At 37.3% G+C, this 19,953-nt stretch overlaps 1 protein-coding gene across 1 annotated transcript in view; it reads left to right on the top strand.

Moving 5' to 3' along the window:
* Positions 1–19,953, top strand: part of USH2A (usherin) — a 391,818-nt gene that overhangs the window by 79,681 nt on the left and 292,184 nt on the right. Inside the window, exons 14-19 of the mRNA XM_072858355.1 lie at positions 2,310–2,473; positions 6,591–6,749; positions 11,094–11,588; positions 13,291–13,563; positions 15,058–15,215; positions 16,503–16,647. Coding sequence (XP_072714456.1) covers positions 2,310–2,473; positions 6,591–6,749; positions 11,094–11,588; positions 13,291–13,563; positions 15,058–15,215; positions 16,503–16,647 — 1,394 coding nt within the window. The remainder of the gene's footprint in view (positions 1–2,309; positions 2,474–6,590; positions 6,750–11,093; positions 11,589–13,290; positions 13,564–15,057; positions 15,216–16,502; positions 16,648–19,953) is intronic.

Below are 19,953 nucleotides of genomic sequence, written 5' to 3'. Positions count from 1 at the left end.
ATGTGTGAATGATAATGAAAACTGGAATACTCAGGGGGCCCTTATTCATAAGAGGTGCAGTAATACACAGGAGCAGTAAGAGAAGCTTGCCTTTTACTGTTTACCTATTGAGACAGTTTTGTTAACACCCCCCTCCCCCTCCCAAACTATATGTACTAAATGTCATCATGTAATGAAATTATGAAATAATAAAGTACTGTCTTACTGAGCAAATAATTCTGTCTTCATTTTTTTTTCTCTAACTAAACCATTTTTTTTCAGTCACGATATTTAAATAGTCTAAACAAAACCTCTATTTGAAGGGGGATTTGGATGCACTGTCTACAGATGAAAAGACTTAATACAGTTTGAAAAAATTGCCCTTTTCTCTTGACTATAAAAGAGAGCAAACTACAGTATAGTGGTTTCCAAGAGAGAATGTATTTTATTTATTCCCAAAAGGATATTAGTCCATAAAACAAATTTGCAGCTTATTTTGCAGCTTTAGCTTTTATCAGCCTTTTTAAGGGTGTTGAATGATTACCCAGGAGATCACACAGCACGAGCTGCTGTGGAGTAAAGAAACTCTAATACAGAGAGCTCTGTGATGGGCAGAAAACGTATGTGAAGAGTTTTCCTAAACTTGTTTAAAAATCTGTCACATTTAATGTCTATTTCACTGATTATTGACCTGAATTTTAGTGTCCTACTGTGAAAACAGTTTCCACCCTCCCCTCCTCTCTCCCTTGCCTTAAAAATCCGATGCCTAAAACATAACTGAACTCACTTTTATTTCTGCCTTCATATGGATAGAAAGAGATAGACCAAGGTGATGGTGATGACTGAAAAAGTGGTGAAGTAACTTGTGTAAAGGCACCACCACCTATTTCCTCGGGTCTGGTGAAACTGGCCAAGGAAAGCTCAGCCAAATATAAATCAACAACTCTTGTCTAGTTGTAGGGTTAGCAGAGCAAAGGGGACATGGCATGACTGTGTCTCCCTTGAACTTCTCCAAGGTCTTTTTGCTGCTTCATCATCTTGGGACTTGGCATCTGGAGCAATTTAAGATTCCCTCTAGGCTGATGTTGGTTATGCCTGAGAATGGGACTTTTCCAGCTCAGAGCAAGGGAAGTGATGTGTAGATTTCCCAGTATGTTTTAGCTGCACTGTACAGTCCCACATTTCTCCATGTTTTTTCAAAACTCTTTTAGTCTGCAGCAATTAAAATATAGTGTAATTAGAATCTAAGGTACAAAGTTTTATCTGCCATTGTTGACTTTCTGTTATGACTAATAATGTCAGTCTGTATTGCAATGGGTAGCGTAACAGTATTTGCAGTAAGGAAAAAATTGCTTTGCTTAACTTCTGAGATGTCCCGAGTCTTTGAATATTTGCATAATCTGACATTGGTATCCCTGCTATAAATGAATGCCAGTGGGGAAATAGTATATCCAGTGAAAAACAATCGTGAGATCGCGAGAGTTTTCACATGCAAAAGCAAAAGCATAAATTAATCCTGAAAGTACTCTACTGATGCCAGAGAGATTTACAGAATTGAAATGTGGCATTTGTGTGATACCAATGCTTTTAATTTTTTTGTTCTTTTTAATTAACAAATAATTTAATTTACACATTTAATTAAATATTCTTTTTGGTTATTTTCAATTTTGTCCATCAGGCTGCAAAGAAAATGTGCTTTCTGTTATAATATTCATATTTCTGCTAGTTTGTTTCCTTTCACTGTTGTAATCTGAGGGGTTTTTCTCCCAATTTTTGTCTACATTCATTCTCCTTTATTCGCAGCGTGTTATTTTTTTCAACTTCAAGTTGCCTTTGTGAACAAGAAATTATTAATTGATTTCTTTTTCAACAAAAGCCTAGTTTCCTCTAAGTTGGAAGGTTGCATATTTTGAGCAAAAACCTATGAAACCGGTTACACGTGTATCACTGCACTCTACAGCTCTGCAAGAAAGGTTGTGTGAGTAAACGTTGCAGGACTGAGTGCATAATGTGGTTATTACCAAACATTATTATCCTTTTTGTGTAGGAATCAATATATATAAAAGCTCTTTAATTCTAAGCAGGTTTTATCTAAATTAGAATATTATTCTGGCATTGAAATGTTAATGTTTATTTTTATCATGGGCACCTTTTTTGTAAGTTACTTTTTTAAATCAGGCTAATAGATTTTTCTGCGGTGTCTCAGGCTACTGAACTGTTTTATGATTTTTTAATTATGTTACCCAAGAATCTTTTAAACAAAACCCTACTGTGCTTAACTGGAGTGTTAATGTGTTTTGATCACTTCCTTGATTTGTTTTTGTTTATAGATGTCAGCACTGTAATTGTCATCCTGCAGGAGCCATTAATGGGACTTGTCATCTTGTTACTGGACAGTGTGTTTGTAAACAATTTGTAACTGGCTTGAAATGTGACAACTGTGTTCCTGATGCTAGTAATTTGGATGTCCACAACCTATTTGGCTGCAGTAAAAGTAAGTGGATGTTAGGTCTTAAAAGCATGTCTTTTAGATTAATGTGGTTTTTTATTGATTTAGTGAGTATTAAATTAGGTCAGCAGTACTAAAACTGGGTTTTACTCCCCCCCCCTTTCTGGTCCCAGAAGTTTGGGTGATTTTCACTGTGAGTATCTTAGGAGGGTTTTCCAGAGAGATGTACAGAATGCTTCGTGTCATACACACAGCTTATGCTTGCAGTCTAACCCAGGGGAGAAGTCATGGCCCATAGTTCCCTTGCGCTTCCCGTCATGTTCTTTGTAGTGACCAATGCAGAGTTCACCTTTTAGTCACGTGAATACAACAGTATTGTACAACTTACAGCTTAGCCCCCTTTACTGCCATTGACAGGAGGCAGGAGACCTGCCTTCAGAAGGTCTGAAGAACAGCAGGTCTGTTGAAGACCTCCTCCTGGTGATTAACTCAAAATCTGCTCCTCAGTGCAATGTAGCTTTGCCTTTCTCCTCCTGGGGCTTTTTTTCAGTCAGCTCGGGGAAATATGTGATGTGGTGTAACGGAGCATCATAAATCGGCATGTGTGAGGTGGGGCTAATGCTATGTTGATGGTCAGATCATGAATTGTAATGAAACACATTGCAGTGGAACATCTGCGCTTCTGCCCTTGCAATAAGTCTGAATATGAAGCACAATTTCAGCCTTTGTTTGTGTGATAAGTAGTCAAAATTAAATGTTCAGATTTGCTCACCAGTGCACAGTCTCTAAGCTGGCAGGGAATTTAAAGAAGAAGAGGAAAAATATTATATGTAATAAGAAAATTAAATTTCTAAGTTGCCTTCAGTTCAACATTCAGAAACGGGCTTTGAGGACATCATACCATGCAACGCCAAACTCTGTGGGTAGGACCTCAGCTAATTCTGAAGAAGTTGTGTTACATTTTTTGTGACACGCCTTGCTGCCATACACAGTTAACAGCCCAGTCTTGGAAGTCATGTAACCAGTTACTGAGGTACTCTGCAGATGCTAATTGGTCATTTCTGTCAGCAGGCCTAATTAATAATGGCCAGACTGGTCCTACGGTGAGAGTTAGCTCAGGTAGCCATGTGTAATGCAACAACAGGCTTAGACATTCCCAGGTGATCTCTGGAGTATGTTTCTGGATCCTCCTTCAACAAAGTATTTCTTTGTATTTTTTGCATAAATTTTTATATGACATTCATCATTGTGATATGCCCACACTGTAGATTTGGAAGCAGAGATGTACATGCACAAAGAGTTCGTTTACAAGGACAGACAGCTCTGACTTTGATTCCAGTCTATATTTCATTGTAAATCAGTTTAAATTTCAAATAATATGCATTGCAGAATGCACAGAGCTATAAATGGGATAGAACGAAGAGACTGATTTGTTTCCAAAGAGAATTCTTTTTCTCCAAGTTTGGAAGTGCTTAGATACAGTTTTGTTTTGTTTTTTCCCCATACTCTTCTGTAGAAGGCATAGTATCTATTCATTGTGCAGATAGTTGATTGGCTTGTTGTTTCTTTAAAAAATGTAAGATGTTTCAACTGAATGTATAATAATAATAATACATGGCACTTTTATGATGCTGTTCATCTTCAAAGTGCTTTACAAACATAAACCAACCTACTTATTTATGTTGGGATATACATTGGATAAAGGTCAATGGCAATTCAACTATAAAATTGATTAATAATAAGATGACATAGATAAATAATATCATAGATTTTAGTTAGAAAAAATACATCAGGCAGTATTCTAAATGACAAGCGGTGTCCTCTTCTGGACATAAATGATATAGCAATTGCAGTCTTTTGGTTATTCATACCAAAATATTTTAACTTGTTGCACAGATATGGAGCTTTGCCTAGCTTGATAGTTGTGGTTATTTTCGTTGCAGAACAGTATTTTGTTGACACATACCATTACTGGTTATAAGTCTTTGTCAAGGGAAGCAAACGTAAGTTGCTGTCACTGTCCAACTAACATTCTTTAAGGAAAAGACCTATTTTTCAATTTTTCTGCCCAACAATATCTCAGATGCTCCATAAAAAATCTGAAATACAGTACTTTGCTTACACATGTAAAATGCAAAACAGCAAACACGTGGGAGCAATACACAATAGTATGAGACTGAGAATGGAGAATGAAGGTTACACTGGTAAATTTCTATGATTGCTCAGGTCTTGTAAGCATGTATTACATGGAGAGAAACTTTCAAAATGCCAAAGGGATTTAGGAGCCCTTATTTCCTTTGATTCTCCAACTGTAGTCCTGTAGACACTTTAGCATATATTCACTTCCGAACTCAGCTGAACTCAAAACCTCTAGATTGGCAGCAAAACAACCTATGCTTTCTAATGGGAGATGATGATTATGGGTTCTGTTCAATGAAATCTAGAAATATTTTCTGCTTTTTCTTGGCTGGGAGACTGCAGTAGGAGCAGGGCTTTTCATTATCTTACTCTAAATAAAGAGCTTCAACTCACGTTTTAGATTTCTATTAAAAACCCGTATGTAAGGTGACCCACTGACATTGGCGTAAGTCTCTACATCTATCACTTTTGCGGCTTGAGGTCCTCATGTCGCTTTCTGTCTGCAACTTCACTCTTTGCTTCTTGTGTCCTGTTACCTTGGCTGAACAGATTTTGATAATTAACTTTTGGTGAATTGTGTATATTGAGCAAATATCCATGTAACGGAGATGATGATAGTTTCTAAACAGAAGGAGAAAAAAATAATGAAAAGCCACGTGTTTCTAATGTTGATATTTTCCTATAATGCTTAATATAAGGGAGAAAAGCTTATTGGGTGGTTCTGGATCCAGCTCCTGGGTGCTTACTCCATATGCTGGTTTCTGTACTGCCCTCAGCTATTCTCATTCCTGGAGCAAAATGTTTTCGTCTAGATCCATGCTCTCCTGGGTTTTCCCTGCCTCGGTAAAGAGGGTAGGGAATGGCACAGTCTGCCTTTAAGTCAAGCTATAGCAAGTACTAGCTGCCAAAACAGACCAGTCTTGTTCTGTGCTAATGCACGGTATACTGGGGGTCAGGCAGTAGTGCTTTCCTTAGTATAACAGGCTGGCTGGAGATCTCATAGCAGGATATGGACTCATGCTCTGACTTGAATAGTAACATAAATATAGAATCATAGAATCATTTAGGTTGGAAAAGACCTTTAAGATTGTCGAGTCCAACCATAAAACTGTATGTTTATGTGCACATGTGTGTATATATGTATATGTGCTTATCTATGCATATAAAGTTCAATTTCTGAGTAATAGCCATTATCTTAGAAAGGACCATGATCATACAGTTGGATTACAAAAGAGACATAGGAGGGACTTTGACTGCTCTTTCTGAAAATGTGAGACTTTTGGCTTGTGAACTTCAGGTTTGTTTTTCTCTTTACTGATACTAGTGCAATTAAGTAGCACATTTTCCAGAGTTAATGGAGGTGATAGCAGAGTAGTATTTTGGTAAATAAGAATCTCAAGCTGGTTTCTTAAAATGTTAGACACCTCGCTCTCATTGATTTAAATTTCATTGGAAACAAATGGAAGTGAATTGCCTAAATAACCTTCAAAATTTGCCCCTTCATTTTTTTTGTCATTTAATTACGTAGGCTTATTGTAACACTTCAGTAAAATTTGTAGTTAGTTGGACTTTCCATTTCTATTCTAATAGAGGAAGTTATGCCTGGCCTATGCTAAAATGGAATGAATCCTCTGGAAAAAATAATTTGTAATTGAACTATAGACTTCAATAATGTGACCAGATAAACATTTTCCCATTTTATAGAGGTCTTGAAATACATTTAAAAAAAAAAAAGTGTTTGGAAAACTGTGGTGTACTTGCTTTAATTTGGGGAGGAAGGGGGGATTAAGTTTATTTGTCATTTGTGTAAATGTATAAATTTGGTTCATGTACTTGGATAAAAAGCTTTATTGGAGAGCATTTGGATGGATCAGTTTAGTCCATTAATGTCTTGCCTGAGTGACTGTATGTTTACTTGATGGTTTTTCTTTGAAGAAAACTTAACAGTTTCTTTGCATTTTTAAACTTGTGTGATTATTGATTACCTTCATTTTTACATCCTCTGTTTTTGTGTACGTTTTAGCTCCATTCCAGCAACCTCCTCCTACAGGAGAAGTTCTCGGTTCGTCTGTTATCAGTCTTTCGTGGAGTTCCCCTGACTCTCCAAATTCTAACAGGCTTACTTACCAGCTGTATAGGGATGAGGCTGAAGTTTATACAGCCGAAGACTACTACCCTTATAGTAAGCGTTTATATGAAGATGACATCAAAGTTTTTTGTGCTTATGTGTGTGTGTACATATCTATATATATGTGCATTTTTTCTGAATTATTTCTCATTTCTGTCATTATCATTTGCTGTGATTTTGCATATATTATTCTGTTTTCCTTTAGTGAGTTACTGTTCTGTGTTATTAATTTTGTTTGAAAGAAATGAATACTCCAGTCTAAAATCTGGCAAAATGAGTCACCAAAAATGGCTGATAATTTTTTAGTTTTTAATCTGAAAAACTTTAATTGACTCACCAAAAGCATTGCCTGCAAATATACACAGGCTCCAAAATCTAAAAGAGACAAAGTCCCAGAGAAAGAATTAGGGTGAATGGAAGAGACCATAATGTGCTCAGACTTGCTTTTTTCATCCTCCCGGTTTTAAACTGTTAACAGATTAGGAAAGCTTTTTGTGGTCTCTAACTTTTAGCACCTTCTGTTAAGCTATCAGTGTAGCTCCTGATTCGCCTTTAGCAGCACCACCTCTCTCATGTTGAGGCTTGCAAAGGGATCCTCAGAAGGCAGTCCTCAAGGATTCGACACTCTGTCCTAGCTGGAAAGGCCATTTTGGGCTACTACTGATCCTCTTATCAAAGAAAAGGAGATGGATTTGGGTACTGTTTTTATGTATATATGGCATGCAAGTGTTTTTTTAAGACGGGTGTGGTTTAATGCCACTAAGGTTTGATTTCTGTTCTAGCAGCTTCTTTAGTTTGCTGCATTTTCATACCAATGCAGCATTAATATTTTGCAGAAGTTGAATCTTTCTAATTATTGGCATGTACCCTGGAGAAAAAAAAAGACTATTATTCAGTGGAAGCACAGAGCCTTTGGAATGCACCTAACATTTTTATGTTCTGGTGCATGCTGCTGTGTTACAGTTGATTGATTACTCTGTGGCTTATGCTGTGAATTTGGACACTTTGCAGTACATACCATGAGGAAAGGTATGCGACCCCATGTAAGCACGGGATTAAGTGATTGAGAGGAGAGAAAGAAACATTACAAAAAAGTGTAGAGAGCTAATAGAAAATATTCCAATTCCTTAATTTAGTTTAAAAGCCTAACTTTAGTAAAAATATGAATTAATGTCAAAAGAAAAGCTATTATACTTTGTTGTCATAAATTTATGCTCTGTAATGCACTTGAAACTGAGTGCATTGTTGAGGATGTTATTTCATGACTGTACCTACATAGTTCGTAGAGTGAAAAATTCTGAATGTATTTAGCTGTATAATGAGACATTAGCATGTTTCTATTTAACAAAACATTATTTTGTAAAAACAGATTTGGTTTCAAAAGACATTTTTGACATTTTCTGCAATCCCCCTAATTAATGATGTGAAATCATCTGCTGGTGTTTGAATATCAAGAATATGTTGTTAATGCTGTCAGAACTTTTGATAATGTTACTTTTTTCTCAGTATAGTGTGGAAATTGTAATGCTTATGAAATGCCCCAGAGTGCAACTGGATGAATATTGTCTTATGACTAAATGAGAGTTTTATAGAAACATTGAACTTCCCAAGGAAAATTAAGAATAATCTTCTAAATCGGCCTGGTGATCTGGCTGATAGTATTGCAGAATGCCCAATTAAAACAACGTTTTTCTAACTGCTCTGGGAAACTGGAGGCTCAGGAGATACCGATCCTTGTCTTGAGGATAAAATGAAATACTTGCTTTAAAATGTGAAAAAAACCCCAAAATTACTTACAATTCTAACTCCAAATCACTTTGGTTCTAATTATTTATAAATGTAGCTAAATACATGGTGGAGTTGTTCACCTGAGGAATGTAGAATCTTCTACCTTTTGGCTTTATCCAATTTGATCTAGCCTATATTCCTATTGAAATAAAGTTACCATCTGGTGATCAAGGTTTCATCAACACTGAATTAACTTTCTCATAATGTTGAGATGGTGCTGGTTACTTTTCCTGGCAGACAATATCAGCATTCTGGGTGATCTGCCTCTTTCAATCCCTGTACTTGAAAAGGGGAAAGTAATGTGCTTGCTGTCAACATTAGACCTGCAGCCCTGGAGTCTGGGTTGGCCCTAGAGTCCAGGTCCATTCCAGAGGCTGGGTTTTGTGGGTTGATTGGTTGTGGAGCTAGGGAGGTGTTGGTGCAGTTGTTTCTAGAGCAGGTATGAATTCTAGAGTTGGCGTTTTGGTAGGGAGGCGGTTCTAGCTCATGTTCTAGCTGGCTTGTTGGTTCTGGAGCAGGTTCTAGCTTTCTTGTTGGGTCTAGGTCACATTCTAGCTCACTTGCGTCTAGATCAGGTTCCAGTTTGGTTGTGTGTTTTAGATCAGGTTCCACTTCACTTGCTGGTTCTGGAGCAGGATCATAGTTTTGCTGGCTTGTTGGTTCAGGACCATGGTCTAACGCCAGCTCGCTCGTTGGTTCAGGACTGCTGGTTGGTTCAGGGCTGCTTCTTCATTCTGGAGCAGGTTCTAGCATGCTTGTTGAATGTGGAGCAGGTGTTACCTTGCTTGATGGTTCCAGATTGATTTCAAGGTCAGCATATGGTTCTAGAGCAGGGTTGGGTTCTGAGTGTGGGAGGTTCAGGGGGTACTCCTGTTTTGTCATCTCATGAGGATTTGTGGTACTTGCTGCTGATGATAGCAGTCTGGCTGGGTTTTTTTCTTTCTCTTTTTTTTTTTTTTTTCTTGCATGCTTTTTTTCTTCTTTGTGGCTCTTTTGAATTGAAGGCCAATAGGGTGGGGATCCTATAATCTCATAAAGTGCAGCTCTCCCAAGTTTCTAGCACGCTGCCTTGCGCTGCCTCTGGCCATTCTTTGGAGACAAAATTGGAAACTGGACACATGGCAAGCACCTACTTGGCAGTGTCCTTCACAGCAACTGGTTGCCATGCTCCTGCTCTGAGGATTCTTGCCAGCCTGTCCAAGAGTCTTGTCTAACACTTGTTGAATTGGCTTTGGTACCCCACTCTTGCACCCAGAAACACTTCAGCCAGGGAAGGTGTGTCCGTGCAGCTCAGAACGGGCTCAACAATTCTAGAGTACACTCAAGTACTTGCACCCGCAGTTGCGAATTGCATGCTAACCCAAAAGTTGAAAAAGAAACAGCTGAATCTTGCTGGCAAGACTGAAATCTGCTGCATCACTTGCCTGCTCACTATTAATGCACAAGGATGTCGCAATAACCATTGCGGCTGCTGGCAGGGCTGTTCTGCAACCTTGCCTGAAGTACCAGGGTTTGAAAGGCATGAAGATGAGATTACCTGGTCTCCTTAGTGCTGGACTCCAGTGATAAGTTTGTGATTGCTATAGGTAGTTGAAGCGCTGTAAGCAGTTACTGGGCTGACACCGCTGCTTTTGTACTACAATGTCAAGGGTCGAATATCTAGCAATACTCATAATTTTGTGGTTCTCTTCTTTAAGTTGTACTCAGGGCTGGCTTGCCAGTGCAGACATACAGAAAGGACTTAGAAATAGCTGCGTCCTCTCCATTTGCTTTGAAAAAGTTTAAGAGTATCCATGCTCTGGCATGTAATATATTACTCAATGTTCACTATTTCTTAAGGCAAAACAATGTATGGTGGTATGGTTGTACGTAAATTCATATTGTGCTGTGATGACTAAGATGTGTAACTGCTTCTGGGATATACCCAGGAGCTATTAATGGTCATGGCTGCTAAAAGGCTGCTAAAAAGCTGCTAAAAAGCTATCTAGAGAAATGGAAAGTAGGGGGTGAGGAAGGTAAATATAGGCTTTGGATATACCTTTTAAATAATTATTTGCACTTCTGTTTCACTTTTCATCCAAGAACAAATGCTTTACAAATGAACTATTAAGCACTATTTTAGAAGTGAGGAAGTGAAAGCACAGAAAGGTGAAATATTTGGTCTTATGCTATGAAATGAATCACAAACAAAGGTGTGAAAATTTACAGAATGGTTTGGGTTTTTTTCTAAATCAGATACACTAATATCGATGCTGATTTACATTTGAAATAATTATTTCCAAGCAAAGGAGGAATAAGAAGATAATTTTATTACTCTTGTTCATGATTAAAGCAGGAACTAGGAGAAATTCGGTGGAAAAATGATTTCTCTAGCGATGCCAATGTGCAGTGGAAGATAATAAAGGGAAAAGGGGAGAGGTTTTTTTCCCTGTTAGAAAAAAAAAAAAAGTTGAGAAGTTACAGTGTTCATAATGATCTCAAGAGGAGGATGCAAATGGGCATAAAAATCTTGTGTCTTGGATTAGGGCTGGAAAGACTTTAAGTATGCAAATTAAGATTACTTTTAATGTGTTAGACTGATACAATTTTATTCTCACCTGTTTGTTTTAGGTGTTCAGACCTTCACTGATACCATGTTATCTCCATATACCTTTTATTCCTATTACATCCAAGCCAGCAATGTTCATGGTTTTACAAGAAGTGCCTCAGTGACATACAGAACAAAATCTGGGACGCCTACAGGAAGCTTGCATTTAAATCCCATCTTTCCTGTTAGTCACCACTCCGTTCTACTTTACTGGACAAGCCTCTCCAATGACTCTGGGCCCATAGAGAAATACGTTTTGACATGTACTAGCTTGGTTGATCTTCAGCCTTGTGGTCAGTATGAAGGCTTAAAAACTTCAGCAATTATTTGGAATCTCATTCCATTTACAAAGTATGTTTTTTCTGTGCAAGCTTGTACTAGTGGAGGTTGCTTAAAGAGCCAGCCAGTAACAGTAATTACTGCACAAGCTCCTCCAGAAGGGCTACACCCACCGATGATAGAAACCATCAGCTCTACAGAACTGGCTGTGGAATGGTCACCACCTGAGAAACCAAATGGTAGGACATTGTATTTACTTTTGTAAGTCAAAGATTTTGCAAAGAAAAGGCAGCATTTTCTCAAATCTGGTTAGATTATCCTTATCCATGTGACACAAACTGAAAATGAAATAAGGCATTGTCTTAATTTGCCTGTCTGCCACTAAACATATCCTCAGAGTCTGTGTTTTATTCTTTTGGAGTCCAGAACTCCAACTGAATGAATGTGTTTGGCCCAGGATTTAGCCTTTAGTGGCATCTGCAGCAGCAAAAATTACATTTATAATTAAACATTTACAGTAAAATTAATTTTTTCCTAATTTGCCAGATCGCCTAGTTCAGACAGATGTGGTGATATTGCCTTACAAAGAATAAATAAGCAGATAACTGTTATGGAAAAAAAATCTAAGAATTAACAGAGAAGTCTGTTTTTAAAACCATCCGTCATGTGTAGTAACTAATTCTATTACCAGTATAACTTTGTTAGGGATTAGGTGATTGCCAAGAGTTGCTGGTCTAACTTCCGTAATAATATTTTAGGTTTTTGAAACTGAGAACGCAGCTGTTGTAAGATACTTTTGTGATGCCACAGATTTTACTGGTAAACACTTTATCTTTTAATATATGTGCAATGGAGCTTTGTGAACTTGCACTTACATGCACAAATATTTGTGCATGCAAAAACAAGCGTTTTGATCTGTTCACAAAATGGGCATATGCATATGGAGAGCTCAGCTTTCTCTTCGAACATCTTATTTGCTAGCTATTACCAGATTAGACAGGAAGAGTGCCAGCACAAGAATGCCTGTATGTATTTAGAGGGGCAGTTCATGGTACTTGCTGTCAGTGCTTGTCCCTCAACCTGCAGCATATATTCTTCATAGTTTACTTCGTAGCCATTACAAGCATGTAATTGCCAGCACAGGCAGATTTAAGCGATGCTCTTATATTTCTTTTGATGTCTGGTCAGATTTCCTGGTCTTTCCAAGACAAAGAGAGAAGCTTTTTCTCCCAAGCCACCTCTCCAGTTCTGTGCATGAGTACAGCCCCAAATATACACATTATAGGGTAATTAACTATCTCCTGGCTTTGCTATGTCCCTCATCTTTTCCATTTGGGAAATCTCCAGTCAGCTTTCTTACACTCTGTTCCTACAGTTAAACTGCTTCCACGATGCAACCTAGATCATGTATCACTTCATACCACATTACTGAAGTGGGGTTTTTTTTCCAAAGTGGTGAGACCTTTCTGCGTATGTAATAGGTTTACATTGACGGAAAATTGACAGACACATATCTGCTATCCAGTAGTATGTTCTAGAAGGTTAGCATTAAGCTGTCCCTCAAAAATTCCCTACCCATTGTATAAATAAATAAATAAAATATCCCTTTGAAAATCAGAGGCCTGAAGTAATTTCCGGTAACATTTGATCACAACTTTAGGATATCATCTTCCAGTGAGGACAGAAGAACTCATACTGTAATCCAGCTGTTTGTTCTCAAATCCCAAAATTGCATGGAGGGGAAAATAAACAGTGTAATGCAAGAAATGCCAAAGTGAGCATTTGGATGAAAATAGCAGAAATGAGGAAAACTTATGCTGTATTTTCTATGATGTTGATTGATTGATTGTTAGCTCATTAAATATATTGGTCTTAGTATTGTAGTAGAACCCTAGAAATCGTCTAAATGCACTAATTTTTTTGGCTCACTTTTTTCTCTAGGCATAATTATAAGATATGAACTTTACATGAGAAAAAAATTAAAACCGGCTGGGAACTTTCTTCCTCCCGAAATTCGTATTTTCCAAAGCAGTGGATGGCTCAGTCCTCAACCAGTTATGCAGTCTCCTAATGAAAATGCCCTGGCTCCACCGCAGACCAGTACCACAGTCACTGATCTGGAGCCATTCACAGAGTATGAATTTTATGTGCTAGCAGTAAACATGGCGGGTAGCATATCTTCAGACTGGATGTCAGGACGAACAGGAGAGGCTGGTAAGTATTAGTTTGAATTTTTTTGATACAAATGAAAGGAAAAATTAAATTAGAATGCATTCTTTTTTTAAAAATGTGTCTAGAGATGAATCAAACAGGGACAAATTCTCATTTTTTAACTAATTAAAGACAGATCAGATTATTTCAGGACTTAGCATGTTAAGCAAAAACATTTTCTTCACCATAAAATCATATTGTTGAAGAAAACAATGACTGTCAATTAAACCAACATTTCAAAACTACAAGACTGCAAAATCTACTAAGTAGTGTTTGAATTCTCCACTATTTTCCCAGTTGTTATTTAAATATTCTTTAAAGGGAGAAAACATGAAAAAAGATTGGCTTTATCACAAATGTATTAACAGTTGGTGTGAGTCAGGAATGTTGTCCAAGAAGGTACATATATTCAGAAAGGAGGTTCAAACGAGTTTTCCTGAACTGAGGCTTTGATTGTTTAGAAAGCAATTGTTTTGAAGAACTTGAGAGGGTTACCTTTTCAGGAGCATAGTGCTTGAAACTTTTCATATGCTTTTATGGAGGCCAAATGTCGTAATATGGACCATTTTTGCCAGAAGTTTAACCAATTCACAACGGCTCTTATTATGACCCTTCTGTTCTGATTTTCAAAAGGGCTTGCCACTTGACATATTATTTGAAATAACAGCTATTTATTTCAATGCTTTCATTAGAAATCTAAGTTTTTAAGGCTGATAGAGCCTATGTTTTGCTATTAAACATCTCCATTACATCACTGATGCTTTTGTTTACTGTTAGCTTGAAAATCATGTCCTCAGTCGTTTGCTCCTGCAAAACAGCAGGTTAAACTAATTCCCCTTTCAAAATGAGTCTTTGTGGTTATCTGTTCTTAAATAGTATATGTTATAAAAGTGTTAAATTATATTTGGGAAGAGGTCCATTAGAGTGGTTGTTTGTACATAGCAGAAGTGCTATGAGTTGGTATCCTATTATTACAGAGTAATCAGGTGGGGATTTAACTGCAGTGCAAACAATCCTTTTACAGATTTACTATGGAAGACAGGGGAACTGTTTTGTAAGAAGTGAGAGACATGTTAATTTCAAACTGGCTTAGCAAACAAAATTGCTTTTAAGATGCTGAAGTATTGAACACTTTTTGCTTTTATCAGTTTTTTCCCAGGTTGCATGAAGTTGTTCTTCAAGACTTTTTCATTTGTATGTACTTTCCTACCTGCTACAGGGGTTAGGACTTTAGTGCTGATTAGTATTTCTTTGAAGACATAGGCAGAGTTTTATTCTGCATTCACGGCCAGAGTAGAAAACAGGAGAATGATGGGTGAGGTACTTTTTATGTGCTATCAAAACAGTCTGAAAATTCCAGTTAGACTTGAAAATAAGGTTAAAAAAGAAAAAGAAAAGCCTGTCTGAAATGGTGTTTTACAAATACAGTGAGAAAGCTCGCATTACACACATTGCTCACTTATTTTATGAATGTTATTGTATTAATTTGATTTTTAGCCCCAGTGTTCATGCCACCTCCATCAGTATTCCCTCTTTCACCATATTCCCTCAATGTGTCATGGGAAAAACCTGACGATAATTTAGCAAGAGGAGAAGTGATGGGATACAGCATCAGTTTGATAACGGAACAAAGGTTCTTGCCACCATTTTCCCAGGTATTATTGTTAGTTACATTAAGTTTTTCCTAACTGGTAATAATAAAATTGATGAAGTCTGGTGTCCTCCTTGACATTGTGATGAATTGTTTCCCTGATTTGCTGTATATCCTCTGATCTAACTTTTTCACCTATCAGTTTGAATGTTCTGTAACGTTATACACTACTTTCAGGTTTTAAGTTGTATTCCTGAGCTAACTTGTGTCCAGTAGTGGGTGAGATTCAAAATCAGGAGGGATGAGATTGAGCAACAACATTTAAATTGCCTTGATCTTTGCATGTTCTGATTCTGTATTATTGCTATATTTCCTGACATGTTTAAAGCCATGTTGTTTTGTAGGAATCTGTATTTTCATTAAGAAAGTACCTGTCTGGCTTCCGGGGTAATGGACAAATCTTTGAAGTGGGGAAACCTAAAATAGCAGAAAACCAACTTTATAAAGTCTAAATATGTGATTTTAAAATACCATTGTAATTTTTGAGTGACTAGGTTTGGCAAACAAATACCATGGCAGTAGTAGTAGGCTAAAAGCTTAGGAATGAGCAGAGAAACATGATGGGTAATCAGAATGTGGGAGTAGATCTGGTGCTCTGAACATTGTATTTCTTGTTTCAGAGCTGATTTTGTCTTTCAGTGGTACCACAGATGGGCCTCACTTTATTTGTCTGTGGAGTGGGGATACTATTGCTCCTGGGGCTGTTGTAACAATACATAAATGTAAATTGCTTCTTGTCACAGGCTTGCAAGATTTTTCATCTAAATAAACATCTGATAAAGAAGTTATCTAAAATACAACAGTTTATTCAGTTCCACTCTCTCTCATAGCTTAAAGTAATGTTAAAGTAAAGCAGAGTCAAATATCTGTAGGTATTAGTTATTTCCCTCCCTCCTAATGCCTGCTGATCATGCCACTCATTCAATGGTGGTCAGATTTCACCACTTAATAGTGTCATCTTCGTCATCTGGATTGTAGCGGCACTGTTTGTAGTGATAACTGCACCACCACACGGTTTTATGAGGCAATAACTTTGTTTTCTCATTTATCCACTCAGGAACTGGCTTATTACCTCATAAAACAGTATGATGGGAAGTATTATCACCTAAATCCTAGCTTGTTCAGATTCTCCAAAATAATCCTCTCCCTCAGTTGGTCTTTGCAGGCTTTTCCACATCTAAATGAAGGAATCTGCAAATTCAGAGACAAGTTTCTTATTAGTGAACATGTCATCAATTAATAGGAATGAAAATATTATTAACTAACTGTCATCTTCTGATCTGCTTTGCAGGTTTTGCATATAGCTGAGGCTCATGAGCTATCCTATGTAGCGACGGGATTAAAACCTTACAGGACGTACAACTTTACTGTTACTCTCTGCAATCAAATTGGTTGTGTAACCAGTGAGCCAGGCAAGGGGCAAACCTTGGCAGCTGGTAAGGAAACAATCTGTATCAAAGTGCAAAGCTGACACACAGTTTACTAATGAACACTGTTAAGATGATCGTAGTTTGATGCACAGTGACAGGGGTAGGTGTTGTATTAATACAAAGTGACTTGCTTAATTATTATTTGTTTATCTTGACAGATTAAAACCAAAATGTTTTCAGTGAAGGTTTAAGGCACACTATTATGGCAATAGGATTTGTGTACTGCGCTCTCAATTGCAATTTATGGATATGTATATTTTTGTTCCTGTTTATTGAAATGGTAACTGTACATAAATGTAGCTGAACCCGTTCATTCATTTACGATGCTAAGAAGTTGTTAATTTGTTGGGGTTTTTTAGTGTGTGTGTCATGTTTGCATGACAGGGCATGTAAAATGCACATGCTGTGCCAATGCCTCGCTTAACCCATGAAGGAGGAGTTGCATGGTTTTTGTATTAAACTCTAACATATGTACATAGTGTATTGGTGTGTCTAAATTGGAAGCAACATCCATGCTTTGGGTCTGCTCTTTTGAAAATGTTTGTTTATTTAGCTCCTGAGATTTATGAGATTTTGCTTTGTAGATATGTATACTCACGCTTTCCTACAGAAGCAATGCTTAAAAAACTGCATATATGTGCCTGTGCACCTTAATACATTTTCAGTCTTTGAGTTAATTTCAACCACATATGTCAGGGACTTCAAAGGTACCAGCTTTGTACAAATTTAGGAGAAAGTAAGCATCAGTACAGAACAGAGATGGAGAAAGCCTGTATTTACTTTGAAGAAAAGACTGGCATGAACTCACTTCTTAGACATCAGAGGATCAAGAGGGTTTTGAGAGAGAAATTGTTAGGAAAATCAGCTTCACAAGTCTCTTTATTCATGGAACGAGGTAGTCAGTACAGCTCTTTTACACTATAAACATAAGCTCAAAATCCATGCTATGTCACACAGTGGTGGTCACCTGCAGAGAGCTGACTACTTAACGTTGTGGTTTCCTTTCATACAGGAATTTAAAACACATTAATTACTTTCACAATATTAACATTTTCAGTTAAACAATTAGTGGTGTTGTCATATGGATGTTGTGATGATCATCTTTGAAATTACCTCTCTTATGTAATTTGGTCTCCCATAGGAAAAAACTTGAAAATTTCTGCTGTGCAGAATGTTTTTCTATGCTCCCTGGGCCATATTTGAGTTGCCTGAATTCCATCAAAGCTCCTCTGTGTAATCACCAAAAAGATATAGGAGCTTCCAGACAGGGAATAAGGAGTTGCCCAGAGCCAATCAATGAATAGATATAGGAGCTTCCGGATGGGGAATAAGGAGTTGCCCAGAGCCAGTAAATAGGAAGCTTTATATACATGAAGTGAAGTGGAATTTAAGCTGTTGGGATATTACCTCTGCTTTGTCCTCTGTTCTTCATCTATTTATTTAATTGCCTTTCCATTTGTTCTCAAGTGGAAGATAGATGATTTGTTCCTTGATTCACCATATCGTCTTTGTGTTTCAGTGGAGAAAGATTGTTCTGTCAGTCTTCTCTCTTGCTGAATTGCTGATTTCAAAATTTATTTTGTTTCCTTATACTGCCACCTCTTAAAGTTTCAACTGGCCATCTACAAAGCCTTCTAATTGTATGAGTATTACTTTATCCCATACCACACAACCATGCAAGCAGTAGTGTTCCAGTCTGTGCTGATAACCATGGAAACAAATATGGCCTAAATGGCATACCTTATTACTACAAATGATCCAACTTTGTATTTATACATTTATTAAAAGATTCAGAAACAATAGCTTAGTTATGCTTGACAGCTTGTTTATGTCTATTTCCTCCCTGGTTGTGTTAATACTTACAGACCTATCACATTAGAGAAGACAGGAGAATACAAAATAAAATAACAGACATGTCCCCGTTTATTAGCTGTTTTGCAGTGTAGCCTTTTCCTGCTTACTGTTGTAAACCTTGAAAGCAATGTCCTGTATTGGGTTCCTTTTATGTTTTTAAAGCATGTTAATGCAAGGTCTTAAATTTTGACAAACTAAAGAGTAAAACACTTAAATGTTGCATGCAATTTTATCTTCCACCATTCGCATTTTCATTTCTGGAGAAAATTGTTTAATAATCTCCAACCTGCGTTTTTTTGTGCATGTTCCATTTTGTGAAGTTCTGTAAAACTGTGTTTCCAAAGAAAATTTAAAAGAAATACTACTTACGTGATGACTTTTAGATCAAAGCAAGTTCAAACTTGGAACAAAGTTAGAAGAACCCAGTCCCCGTCATTTGTAAAAATAGATGATCAAGACTTAGTCCATTAATATCCTTTTGTGTCATTGAACGGTGCAAAATGAAATTAAAATTGCCTTTCTAGGACTCTTGAGGAGCTCTGTTTCATGAAGGAGTGTCTCCCTGGCACAGAGACAGCCTCCCTGGCTGCATGCTAGTCCCCCTCCATGACCTGGCGAAGGGAGCTTTTTGGAGGAAGTCTCAACTGAAATGTGCTCCAGCACAATGGTCCCCTTGCATCGTAACACAATCCAGGAGCTTTGAATTGTGTTCCAAGTTGGGCTAGAGGTTATACTAAATTAGACTAATTCTTCTCCTCTGATCCTGAGGAGGATAATGGAAAACCATCTCTACTCCTTCCGTGTGTGGAGTATACTGATTTATTACGTGGAGCATTTAAATCAATGGGTACCTTCATGACTGTGATTTTGGCGTGTCCAACTGATATATATTAGCAAAAGGCTTGCTTTTGGAATTGCCAATGCCTTCTAAAATTTGCCACTAGAAGTCTCAAGTAATTTTTAAGCTTTGCTCATATCCATTAGGTTAATTTGAAGACTAGCTACAAAAAAGGATACTCTTCAAAATCTATCATTCTTTTTCTCTGGCAACATGTTTTTTTTTTTTTACATGGCTTAACACAGCAAATAAAAACAAGGGCAGAAACAAGGGCGTGAAATCATTAGAAACAAAAATGCTGAGGAGGAAAAGTAAGAGGTTTTCAGAGAGGATTTAAAAGACAAAGAAAAGAAACTTCTGCAGTCAGGGGCAGAATTTAGGAGTAAGACCTAAGGGAGCAGAAACAGTCTGCTGATGTTTCAATAAGTCTTTTGGAGTATAACTTAAAATTGGTTAAAATAATCCAGAAGCAAACATAACAAGTAGATCCCTTCTAACCTGGTTCAGTATAGGCATCCGTACTGAGGATATCTCATAAGTAGCTTTGCAGGAGGAGAGTGAAAGAAAACTAAAATCAGCCATATGTCCTCGCGCCTGTCAGACTGGCAAAAAATCTCCTC

This window comes from Ciconia boyciana, chromosome 3 (genome assembly GCF_034638445.1).
Source record: "Ciconia boyciana chromosome 3, ASM3463844v1, whole genome shotgun sequence".
NCBI classification, from domain to species: Eukaryota; Metazoa; Chordata; class Aves; order Ciconiiformes; family Ciconiidae; genus Ciconia; species Ciconia boyciana.
This window is presented reverse-complemented; position numbering and strand designations above follow the sequence as displayed.